The sequence below is a fragment of the Heliconius melpomene genome, chromosome 21 (genome assembly GCF_056956725.1).
Source record: "Heliconius melpomene rosina isolate 202511_hmr_F chromosome 21, ASM5695672v1, whole genome shotgun sequence".
NCBI classification, from domain to species: Eukaryota; Metazoa; Arthropoda; class Insecta; order Lepidoptera; family Nymphalidae; genus Heliconius; species Heliconius melpomene.
The window spans coordinates 14,625,676-14,638,750 of NC_140409.1; the positions used below are offsets into that span (position 1 = coordinate 14,625,676).

Here is a 13,075-nt window from a genome sequence, read left to right on the forward strand (position 1 = left end):
AACACAGTCTCCACTCTCCTATATTGTACTATTGCTAGCAGGCTCTAAGCAAACGTTATAAAGTGTATAAAGTGTATAAAGTGTATAAATAGTTTAAGTGCTAAGTGTAAGAGTGTAGGTTTATAATTGATCTACCCAGTGAGCAGAAGTCCTTTTCATTTCAGTCGTGGGATTGTACAGTAAAGAAAAAGACTAGTACAATAAGAGAATGCATGTCAAAAAGGAGGTATATTTTTTTATATAATTTTTTAAAAACACATTTTGCTAGATTAATTTATACCGATTAAAGCAAATAGACATCACGGAGTGTATAATTTTCGTGAGTAATTAAGAAAAAATAGCAGCCATTTTAAATTTAGAATATTATATTTGGCCTATTATATTAAGCCCCTTTGGCCTCTTTGTTTATTTTAATTTGCTTGCTCTGGTAGAAAAAGAGTGTCGAGAGTCGTAATGTCCAGAACTCGAGAGTTTCGAAGTGTCGAGACACTAGGTGCTCTGTCTACCCGGATACATGTGATATACCCATTAAAACGGAGAGGGTTAGCAACTTACTTCTTATAGGAGTCGGTTAAAAAATAAGCATTACTTAAGCTTATTTAAGAAGTGAATGCGACAAGCTTACAGCGACACCTGCTCGACTGTAATGGAAACAGGCGGCAGGTTAGCTCGTGTTACAAAAGTGGAGTTGTATTGTACGAGTACAACAAGATGGCGGCATATTCCTAGTCGTAGAGCAATTAATATAATACGATTTGCGAGAAAAGCTTGCAAAACATTAAATTATTAATATTTATTTAATAGATCACAAATAATATTAATATAAATAAAATATTATATTATACAGGTGGAAGAGGCAGCGCTTTTTTTTACTGAAACTGCATATAGGGTGAAATATTTCAAATCCAGAATTTAAAAAAAATAATCAAGGTAGCTCAACAGTTTGGACGTAGGATTTTTTCTTTTCATTTCACGATTTTTATCCATACCTGTATTTCGTGTGACGCACACATACGTATGCGACGTTGCCGCTTTGACAGGTAAGTGTGTGCGTGTTTATGTTATACTTTACAAATAGCGTTTTATTTTAAAACGATAATTTTATTATTTATTTTGTTTGAAAAAAATAACTTTTTTATTTTTGGGAATTATTTGTTTTCTGAATTATATTAGGCTTTTATAGAGTAGTTAAAACTGTGGTTTCATTTAAAGTGGTGCTGAAAATTCCCCCCTGTATATATAAATAATTAAATTATCATAAATGTACTATTTTATGTATTATTTTACATTATTTGATATTTTGAAAAAAATTACTCGTCACCTAAATTTGATCCATCACGTATCAAAAATTAGTATCGACCAATATTCTTCGTTGTTAATTTTGTATCGATTTTTCGTTGATTCTCCACTTATATACATATAGTATACAGTGTCTTTCTTATTATTATAAAAAAGTAATATTTTTACATATATGTATTAATATATAACTAAGTAATATTTATAAATTTCCAAAATTATAATAATACTTCCTAAAAAAAACTAAAACAACCCAATTAATATGTACCAATACGTCATTTACATCTAATGCAATGTAGCGCGCGTAATGTGTGCGCGTGCGCGTGCGCTCCGCCCGCCCGCCCAGTCGCCGCCCGCCCTGCGCCGCACGCGCACCTACCACCTACCACTGTAACTCTACAGGTAAGTTAAACTTTTTATTATTACCTAACCTACCTATATAACCCTTACCTTACCTTGAAACGAATTAAAAACATATTTTATAGGTAATATTTAAAAGTTTTCGTTCTTAAAGATATATTTGAGTTATTTCTGTACTGCACGTCTCGGTGCATGCCGCCGCTTTAACGACGGTATTTTGTTAGCTTGTGCTGTTTTTTATGTGAATTTTAAATGTAATTTGTGAAAAATAAATGTTCTGAAGAAAATTTTGGAAGAAATAAGGTTTTAATTAGCGTTTTTGTCTCATATTTTTCTAAAAACTGGTTTATGTTTTTATATGAGAGTTGAGGGCAAGCCAATCCATAATTGACAGCGTATAAATATGTATAAGCTTATAGCGAAGTATAAAATATTTTTTCGTCTAATTTTCAAGATATTATGGGTTGAGTGCACACCAGTGCACACCAGTGCACACTCACATAGGTTCTCATTTACCCACTACACCAAGGTACAAACGAGCAATCTGCAACATTTTAACACTTTATTAATGTTCTCAATTCTAAATATGTAAACAACGATTTCTATATACGCTAGGTGCGTACAGTATAGCTATGGGAATCGTATCTGCGACATGTAGCCTGTGCAAGCAGTGTAGCCCTATAACTCCTTATTATTATTTTATTTAACTTATTTTAACGGGACGGGTTGTGGGTTCGATTAACACTCGATGAAATTAAATTTTCATTAATTTCAAATATTTCATCTATCTATCTATTATAAATTTAATTAAGTTCCGGCTCTTAACACGCAATGAATCCAGAATTCGACGGAAAGTGGGTGACAGAAGTTTCGTCTTCTAAAAGTTCCTAACACTAGGTTCCTGGTTCCTTCTGGCTACCTTGATGTGCCGGATACAGCGTAAAGTTAAAAAAATGTTATATTCATTTAAAATATAAGATTTAGTATAGAACATGATTTCTCAAGACCTTGCCCACATAGAAGTGTTTATAATAATGAATGAATTGAATAAGTCGTAGTCCACAACGTTGTTAGCGTAGACTTTAGGACACAGTGTATTATTTGTATTACATTTTACCCGTTTGTATAATTATCTTAATACGAATGGACTGAATATTTCTTTGTAATTCACCCAAATTTACCCAATTTTACATTTAGGGTAGCACTGTAATCATTTACGTTATTACTGGTCCGACTACCTACAACTACGTACAACATGTGTTGGGAATAAAAAAGCAAATTAATGAATCTCTTTAAATGAAATGATTGAAATTAATCACTTTCATTGATTTTTTAAAATTATTTTTAAGAGTTCTGACGACCTTAGAGTGAGCTTGTCATTTATGATAAGTAATTTTTTATTAATTTAAATATTATTTTTTTCTATGACTGAAGAGTTTTTGTAATAAGCTAAGGCTCACTTCAATTCTAATCTTCACGCTTCTTCCCGTAGGTTTAAAGTAGTATAAGCAGAGGGAACGTAGTGTTCAGACAGATTGTCTAGTGCAAGCAAGTGTGTCAAGTTCAGATGAGGCGGCAATTGTTCATTGTTCTGCATCAAGACGAGGATTTCGTTTTAATTCACCCAGCGTCTTGTATGCGCTGGCTACTTGCGTAATCTATGTAATGGTAAGTGCAGCAGTTAGCGCACCTACAGTGCAAGAGATGTTCGCGTGACGAGCTTTTTACTGGCAATCTTCGTTTGTTGATATGTTTAGTCACAGCTGGCACATACACACATTTATGAGGGGTTGTTGAAAGAGATATTGGTTAAAGCATCGGCACAGCCTCTGACTGTAAATGCGATGTGGATGCGTGATTGTGGATTCAACTCCCACTCGGGAACGGAGTGTTTTGATGCCAAATTTGCTTTGTTTATCCTGCTATGTAGGAAAGAGACTAAAACTCGCGTGTGTTTTATTAAAAGCACCCACTTTTTTAGTAATTATGTATAACTATAGTTTCCAAAGTGACTAGGTTTCGTCGAATTTATTTTTATTCTTTCCACGTAACTCAACTAATTCGACTTCCTCTTAGTTTTTATCTATAGGTATCAGACGGCTTCAACTATCCTATCCTATCCTATCCTATCCTATATCTTACAAAACAAAGTCGTTTTTCGTGTCTGTCTGTTGTTTCTAACTCTTCTTCTTCTAAACCACCCAACAGATTTTGATGCGGTTTTCGACTATTTTTCATAGAAGGTTTATATATAGTTTATTATTTGTACATTCTTATGTAAATTAACATAAATACGATAAATGTGTATAAAGTCGTACCCGTTGAGACACTTTCGCGCATGCGCTGCTTTAATGGTAAGTACTACATGAAAAAAAAATGTACCGGAGTATTGTTCCTCTTAATAAGATCTACAAAAAAGTCCGCGACGGTATATTCGTATCTTTTAAGAATAACGTGTAGTGATCATTTTTCTGTCTAAAAATAATAATTTCAATATATTTTTTATTGTGAGTCATATTTTTCCATAATGGTATTAATCCTTATCCTTTAAAATACTTTATTAATATTTTACGTTAAACGAAGATAAAATTTGCTTTTACACTATTTCGAAATTGCGAATAGTTTTACAGAAAAACGCATTTAATTGTTGACACATCCCGTCGTTCATACATCAGCTGTATCGAGTCAAGTTTCACTTATCCCTTACTCTCAGCATATAAATAAGTACATTAGTTACGTTGGCCATTTAATGTAGACCAAAACTGTCTTTTACTGTTTTTCATTTTAATAAGTACTTTAGAAGTTGTTACCATATCAAAAAATCCTTGCTGCGAAACGGCTCGCCACTCGCCATGCGTCCGCCGCGCCCGCCTGCCTTACACGCATCGGTGGTTTAGTGGTAGAATGCTCGCCTGCCACGCGGGCGGCCCGGGTTCGATTCCCGGCCGATGCATTCTATTTAATTTTCCACACAGGTAGCCACGTAGTGCTTGCTTTTCATCAGGGATTCATCAGAATACCCTCTTCAGCATTAACCACATGCTCGAAAAAAAAAAAACCCGCCTGCCTTTATAGCAACGAAGATTTAGATGCGTTTGCACGTATTGGATAATTCAAGTTCAATGTATTATTTCAGCGCGATATATTTGGTTTCATATTTTTTTTTATAGTAGTTATTAGTAGGTAGGTTTTTATTTATAATTCTTTCTTCCGTTTAAAAATAGTCATTTAACTATCTGAAAATAGTCATTTAAATATATTTTAATAAGTATTTGAAAAGATTAGTAGTACAGATTTAAAATTACGGTACCTACTAAAAAATTCTTGCTGTGTAAAACAATTGGAAAATCCTTATTGAAACTACGAAAATGCGGGTTGTATTAGGGTTTAATTAATTTTCACATTATCTTAAGTGCTTTGCAAACATACATTATATGAATAATCTAGTAGTAATAGGGTCGCTAGTATTATTATAAATGTAATAACGTCCTGTACAAACGGATACCGGGAGGAGCTCTTACAAAAATACTTTAGTCAGGATGTCCCAATGCTTGCTCTATTTTTAACCGGCGGCAGTTTATTCTAAAGAATACGTTACACACAGACACACACGCACACTGCTAGGTAGGTACCTAATTATTAATAACGTCTTAGTACTGTCATCTTTGATGCGAGTGATTCATTTGTGTAGCTTGTAGCGGCTCCCCGCTATTTGTTGCTTGGGGCAGTTACTTGGGGCAGTTACTTGGGGCAGTTACTTGGTGATAAGCTTACCTGGCCTACGGTCCCTTGGAGCACAGCTCAGCAGCTCGCTCTGGTACGTAGGCGGAGTCAAGTTTCGCCACTCAACAGACAATGTCCTGAGAAACTTGTTCCTGAACAAGTACTACTTCTAGATACTAGCTGCCAAATTTCATAATTCTAGGTCAACCGGAAGTACCCTATGAATTTTGATTCTCTTTATAATGCCTAAATATAAATATACGTTTTTTGCGATGAAAACATTAAATTAACGGAAATTAAGAGGCCGTAGATCTGAGTATATGGTTTAAATTTCAATCCGATATCTGCAAGAGTTCTTGAGATAAAGGGTCTTGATAGACAGACGGACAGACAGACGGACAACAGAGTGATCTCATAAGGGTTTCTTTTTTTAAAAAAAAAGTACGGAACCCTAGAAATAAAAACTATGCTTATTGGGTCATCTCTATCCTCTATACGTAGTGTAGTATACGGCGGATATAATTTTAGTATCGTCCGACTTTGCTACCTAAAAATACAGGGTGATGCAATTACATTAACATCCGGATGAACTGAAGTGACCTTTTGGGAAAAATAGCCGCGGAGTTGAACCCTGAGATTTGGCAGTGTCTCGGCAGGACTATGCCAAGGGGGTCATTGGATTGGTCTTAAATATGAAGCTTGTCGAACTATATTTTTGGGTTTACTCATTAAATGGTGTATTTTTAGACGTACGCGCGCGAACTAAACAATCAATTTCAGAGAAACCTCTCCGTTCCGCCTACTGTCGAATTATGTAGAATATTGCATCTCATTATGCATGGAACTCAACGCCACGAAATTATAGTAACCTTATCATAAATATTTACGAACAAATAATTTAACCTAAATAAGAGGCGTAAGTGGATTTGTTTCAAATATAAATAGGCTTAGTTTGAATGACATTCATTTCATTGCTCTGATAACAAACACTCGACAATTGGGACTATCCTGTTTTAAGCGGGATAGAGCGTGAAGCTAAAATACATATAATAAACTACCCACAAGCAACATAACATGAGTTAGTTACAAATATAATACAAGTAAGTAAGTCACGCGTCCAGCACTGTCTGTCTGTCAATAAGTTATAGCTGTCTTTATTTAAGCTGTGTAAATGTGTAAATGTAACAAGAGGCGAAACTAAATGCTGAACTCTAACTTTATCTAGTTCGTATCCTTACCTTATATTTACATAGTAGGTACACTAACGTCTGACCCGATTACTGCTAAGCCAATAACCCGGCGCAGTCAGTGTTTGACGTGAGTGAACGCGGGAGTAGGCCATTTATTTTCGTGGTAGATTCGACGTAAATAAGTCTCAATGTACTCGCTGGTTTTTACTCTAACATTGATTTATATAAGCAGGGTATGCAGAGGGAACCTAGTGCTAACATTCTCTATATCTCGCATTCCGTTCAACTTTCTTTTTTAAATATTCTTACTAACAATTACCGTTAAAATAATCATACAAGTAGTTAAAAAATATATTGAATTACTAAGTATGGTAAAATTACTTTATAAACTTGTGTTAATTAACTTAACTGAGGCTAGTCAGAAATTAAATATTTATTTTCATTTCCTCGCTCTACTAACGAGGCAAAACATTGCACCAAAAATTCGGTGAAAAGTGAGTGTTAATGTGGAACGGAGACTTTTCACACTAGGCTCTATGGTTTCCTCTGCTATCTGGTTACCCTAATATGTGCGGGATATAGCATGACTGTAAAAAAATATAAAAAGGAAAAAACTAACGTTTAACCAACTGCTATTTACTGTTTGTAATGTATTTCAATAATGAATTTAAAAATCATCCACAAAATTGTCAAAATAAAATAACAGACAGACAGTTTCAAGCGCAGGTTGACAGGTTGACTTATATATTTCAATTTTATATGTTATGTGTCACTGCACTGTCTCGTACGATGAGTGGGGAACAATGTGTCTTAGGTGTGGGGTACACCGTTACAGAGACAAGGTAGGCTCAGGGAACCTAACGTTTAAAGTGCTCGTTACCAGAGCGGGAAAATGAAAGTACTACTTTACCCTGAGTGGAAATCGAACCTGTGCTGCTGCGCCACGAAGGCATACAAAATACAATCTAAAAACCTATTATTAGATAACAATGGTATCACAGCTTAGTACAAATATAGTTTACAGTAAATGCTATGGTGGCGGGTTGCTACTACCTTGATACATGCGGGGCACAGCGTGAGGACGTGACGTTTTCATAATTGTTCATTTTATTTCTGATCCTTTGTTGAAAGCAATAACCAAAAATAGTCTAACCAGGGTCCTGCTGACTGGACTGGACTGGTCCTGCTGCTGAGTAGGCAGATTGGACCTAGTCAAATTGTAGACACTCCGGGTCAACAATTTTCTACATATTTCGTGTTTATTGCGCGCTTTACTTTGTCACCGCAACCATTGCGCTTTAATCAAAATATATGTATAAGTCAAATAATGTATTATATTATTAGCTATTGGAAAACAAATTAAAATCCCCCCTTATAAACAACATTCGCTCTCTCGTGTCCCGGTCTTAAATAGAGTACGAGTATAACTGACTGTGGATGCGATCCCTACTTAAGAAATTATTCTATTTAAATTACTTTCATGGGAAATAAATTCGTGTTGAGTGTTGACTTTCACCACTCAACACGCATTGTCTCTAAAATTAGGCGGAGAGTGGGGAACAGTGTCTAAACACCAGACTCCTTCTATCTACCTTTTTGATAAATAAATATAGAATATAAAATTAAACATAGAATATCCATTTTATTTGCACAGCATATGTTTCGTATTGCAACTCGAAGGTAAGCCGATTTTGGTATTATTTGGTCGACAGAAGTAATTTGCTGGATACCTACCTACTCGTACTTGAATAATGACGGCTGCTTGTTTATAGAAGCTTATATTTAACCTGCAATGTATGTTAGTTCGGGTGCAGGTTTGGAGCCCAATTTTGAAGTAGATGTCTTAAAACGTTTAGTTTGGATGACAATGCACGATAAAATGTGTGACGTCATTCTAACCTAATATGGCGGACCATACAAGATAACGGAATAGTTAGTTAGTGGTGAGACAGCTGTTATGTATGCACGTCTGAAATAATTCTGTATTTCCTAAGACATACAATATGAGTATCTTCAAAACCAGAGTAAATAGGTATCGGCTAGGGGCTAGGCAAGCGTGCACCACCGTAGACCGCATCAACGCTCACCAGAGTTGATACGGTCAAACGTAAGCCTATTCAACATAAAAAAAAATGGCTATCAAATAAAAGGGCTTGCCCAGAACAATTAGGAATAAAATGTGGCATCACTCTAGATCCAATATTATAGCACTATATTATATTCAAATACTCGACGCCAGTTAAAAATTAATAAAGCTAAACTGATACAATATCTGTCCGTATAGACTTCGAAATTAACCGGCAAACGAGCTTACAACAGTTATGGCTAGACTGAGAAACCTAGCCAGCAGTAACTCAAAAGTACAAAATAGATTAAAAGCAAAAAATGATCATAAAAGCTTGCCGCGTGAGTTACTTGGGTAAATAAACTAGTACTTAATAAATTAAGTAAAAACTGCTAGGTATAAATTTTTAAAGTTTCAATTTAATTAAACATTGATAAATGCGACAACATTTTATGGTCATATAAATTGTGTACAATGAGGTTATTAGTTGATAGTTAATTAATAAAAAATATTTTCTCCTTTTTAGAGCGTTTAAATAAGAGCTTCATCTAAAAAAAATTTTTGCTTTTGATTTATTGGTAATACTATAAAATTAAAAATATATGCAAATATATGAAATATGCAATAAATAAATGATATATTCAAATATATGTTTTTCCATTTTCTAAAGGAGGCCGTCATGGCGCAGTGGCCAATATTCAAGACAAGCCTTCTTACCAAAGCAAGGAAACATACATTTATATAAACACTTCGAGAGCCCGTCGCACTAGCTTCACCTCCGGGCTATTTTCTCGTAAACTTTCCAATACTTATAGCGCCAGTTGTCTGTCTGTTTGCTATGGAGTATGGACTGGAACGATTCTGTTAACCAGGCGTTATGTTGGCGAACGAAAACAAAACTTCTTTATAATAAGACTAGTTGTGGCCCTCAACTTTTCTTGAGTAGACTTTGAAATGTACTCCCCCATACTCCCTAAGCTACCTATGTACATACCAGATTTCCCCTTTCTATGTCCAGTAGTTATCTGTCAGTCGCTCAGGACTTATTAACCGACTTCTGTAAGAAAAGGAGGTTATCAATTCGACAGTATTATTTTTACCTCATAACTTTTGACTGGGTGAACCGATTTTGATATTTTTTTTTTTATTTGAAAGGAAGCTTCCCGAATGGTCCAATTTTTTTTGGTCCATGTCTGACAATGGTATCCATTCTTCAAAATTATAAAATCTTTGTAAAATTATTTTTCACTTTTTAGTTCGTTGTTAGAAGTCGGTTTTTGTTTTTGTTAAAAATTAATTTATTTTTTTTTATTTTTTTTTTATGTTTGTTACCTCATAACTTTTGACTGGGTGAACTGATTTTGAAAATTTTTTTTTCTTTGAAAGGTGAAGCTTCCCGAATGGTCCCATTTTTTTTTGGTCCATATCTGATAATGGTATCTATGAGAAAATCACATAAGTCTTAAATTTGCATTAGGTGTGTGCGCGACAAATAGACGAATAACTCAATGTCGCGCCAACCGATTTTGATGATTCTTTTTTTATTTGAAAGGATATACTTAAAGGATAATTTGGTGAAAGTTTGGTTAGGTTTAGGTTAGTTACAAGCAAAAACTTTTTAAATTCATGTCAGAGGTGAGATTCCTGATCGTTGCATTTCTTTTCACCCAACCTCAAAAAAGAGGATGTTCTCATTTTCAACCAACTTCAAAAAAGGGAGATACTCAATTCGGCCGAATACTTTTTACGTATGTTCTTGTCAATATACCAAAATGTAACTTTGCACAAAAATAATACCTAATTAAATAAAGTTTTACATAGGACAACCACAACCACTCGTTGACAACCACTACCACCACCATCACCACTCGTCCTCTCTCTCTCTTTGGTGCAGCGTTAAGTTTCCCTATTTAACAAGTCGTGTCTTGAACTCAGACGGAAAGCGGAGAAGATGGTGTCTCTTCCTATACTGTTACAAACATAATACTGACCAAAAAACGTATTTAATGTATTCCACACTTAGGAAAGAAAAATGTATATAAATAAAAAAATATCATAATTAAACAAAAGTACAAAAAAGTAAATAACGTGAGTATCGCTTACAGCTAGCTCTATTTATATAAATTCACTGAACTTTTTGGAAAACTCTTTAAGTATAAAGATTAAAGCTTTTTGAATGGATTCTTTCTTTTTTAACCCTAGAATCCCAATGATACGTAAAAATGACGTGTAAAACTGAAATCGCTGTATTATCTCATTGTTTCAATGAATGAATAAGATACATTTATGATAATATACTGTTTACTAATACAATCACAGTACTTTAGTTGAACCGTGGGAGAAAATCAGTGAAAAATTTGTAACTCGCACATTAGTAACTTGCACATGCAATAATACTTCAATAGAATCATAGTAAAACTCTGGCTTTTTAGATAGTCTTAACAACCATTTGCAACACTGGGCAACGGTTCTCCACATGGCATTTTCATTTTTTATTTTTTATATGAAAGAAAGCCCCAATAACATTCTTTCCATCTTGCTTACGATTGGTATTTTCTGGAAAAGTCGGCTTGATAAAGTCATTCAGCCTTCCGTCTTTTACGTTCTTGTGACAATATATGATTCAGGAGTTCCTAATAGCCACATTTTATATGCATATACATAGAGGAACATATTTAATCGAAAAAATCAACGTTGTTGACTCATGTATTCAATGCAGGCGGCAGGCCACTATCACTCCTGAACTACACAATCATCTACCTCGGAGTCTAAATCCAGCAGAGTAATCGTTCACGACGATTGTGTTTAATTACACATTAGTAGAGGCAAACGAGCACTCTACTAAAGATGATGAAGGTCACCCGGCAACGCGTCGTATAGGAATGTGGATCGAATCATTTACAAAAACTTACTTTTTAATATGAGACGGCTAGCTAGTTATAGGGGTCGACCTAGGGTACCTAGTATAGGATATAAAAGTGAAATATACTTAAAACTATTTTAATATTATATGAACAATAATGAGCCTTTGTCTATAAAAGTGTTGGGTTCGAATCCACTCAAGGCATAAGTTTAGAGCTAGTTAGTGTTTTGTAAGAATTTTGTAAAAAAACTCGCGTACAGTCCGCGCTCGCTGTGATCCAGTTAGGATGTAAGTTCATTGTGGGGACCGTTGATGACACTTATATACTACTACATCTATAGCAGAGTTCAGGCTGTCGGTAATATGACGGTTCTGGGTTCGATTCTCACATCAATGAGTGAGATCTGACCCCATATTAATTGAAACCGATCCGATCGAACCTAAATACATAAAATACTTTTCTTTCCCTGCGAAGTAACAAGGCAAAACGCGGTGTGGAGTTCCGCCATTCAATGTCTCGAAATTTGGGAGATGCGTCTGGAACGAAGGGTCTTACGAGTATAACTAGGTGTTTTGTATTGTATTGTTACCCGTTGCATGTAGTTGCACTAATTAACCGAAATAGAACATCTGGCTACGAGTTACTAGCTATGTACTCGTAAGTAACGGAGCCTAGTCCATCAATCGATATGGGTCAGTACGGAAACATTGAATCGAAATGGCGTCTATTTTAAAACTGAAAAGGGCAGTTCATAATAAAAACATAAGATGTTATTCATATAAATAGCCAGTGCCTGTTCGGTTGTGGCAGACGCTTGCTTCACTCGAATCCGGGCGTAGCTAGACTGGTAAATGGCAAGTCGACGGTGGAACCCGGTTCGATTCCGCGTAGGATTGTTAATTGTTTATATACTAGTTATTTACACGTACATGTACATTTTTTCCATAAAAAGTAGGTTGGCGCATCTGGTTGTCCTTGCTTGTGTTGCTTTCTTGTAAATAATACACAAGTTTTGAACTTTAGTTGTCAAACTACCTAATGCAGAATTTTAATGTACATTGTAATTTTATAAGAATTTTGTTTTGTTTCAGGACTAGCATCTGGGTTCCAATATCTCAATCTTATTTGTAGAAGCAATTTGATTGGTCAAAACAATGTCATCATATAGAAATTATGTAAGTTTTTTAAAATATTTTTAAGAAAATGCCTGGCTATTTTAATATTATTTTTAAGTTTCGTTTATCAGCCGCGTTTTGTGTATGAAAGACGGAAAATTAAAATTAATTAAATACAATCACTCCGTTGGTGGGCAAAAGCGAGCGACTGTTATAGCGATGAGGAATTAAATATTTAATATTTTCCTCGTTGAGTAACGCCGCTCAACACGCCATGCCTCATGAATACGGCGGAAAGAGTGGAACGGAAGTTCCACACAGACGGTAACGGAATGTCTTAACACTACGTTCCAAGGTTCCCCATGCCGACCTTTCTATTTTTTTTTATTTTAGCAAATTTATTATTTCTATAACAAAATAAATATGAGTGTAAGAGAGTGCACTCTTCAGTTTGCTATTAAT

At 34.9% G+C, this 13,075-nt stretch overlaps 1 protein-coding gene across 2 annotated transcripts in view; it reads left to right on the forward strand.

Annotated features, from left to right (window-relative positions):
* The first annotated feature begins 1,644 nt into the window (after positions 1-1,644).
* Fhos (Formin homology 2 domain containing) overlaps positions 1,645-13,075 on the forward strand; it is a 57,748-nt gene continuing 46,317 nt past the window's right edge. The window contains exons 1-2 of one of the 2 annotated variants that reach the window (XM_085205525.1): positions 1,645-1,698; positions 12,590-12,673. In XM_085205525.1, coding sequence (XP_085061651.1) covers positions 12,653-12,673 — 21 coding nt within the window. In that variant the 5' untranslated portion in view covers positions 1,645-1,698; positions 12,590-12,652. The remainder of the gene's footprint in view (positions 1,699-12,589; positions 12,674-13,075) is intronic. The other variant, XM_085205524.1, reaches the window with a different exon arrangement.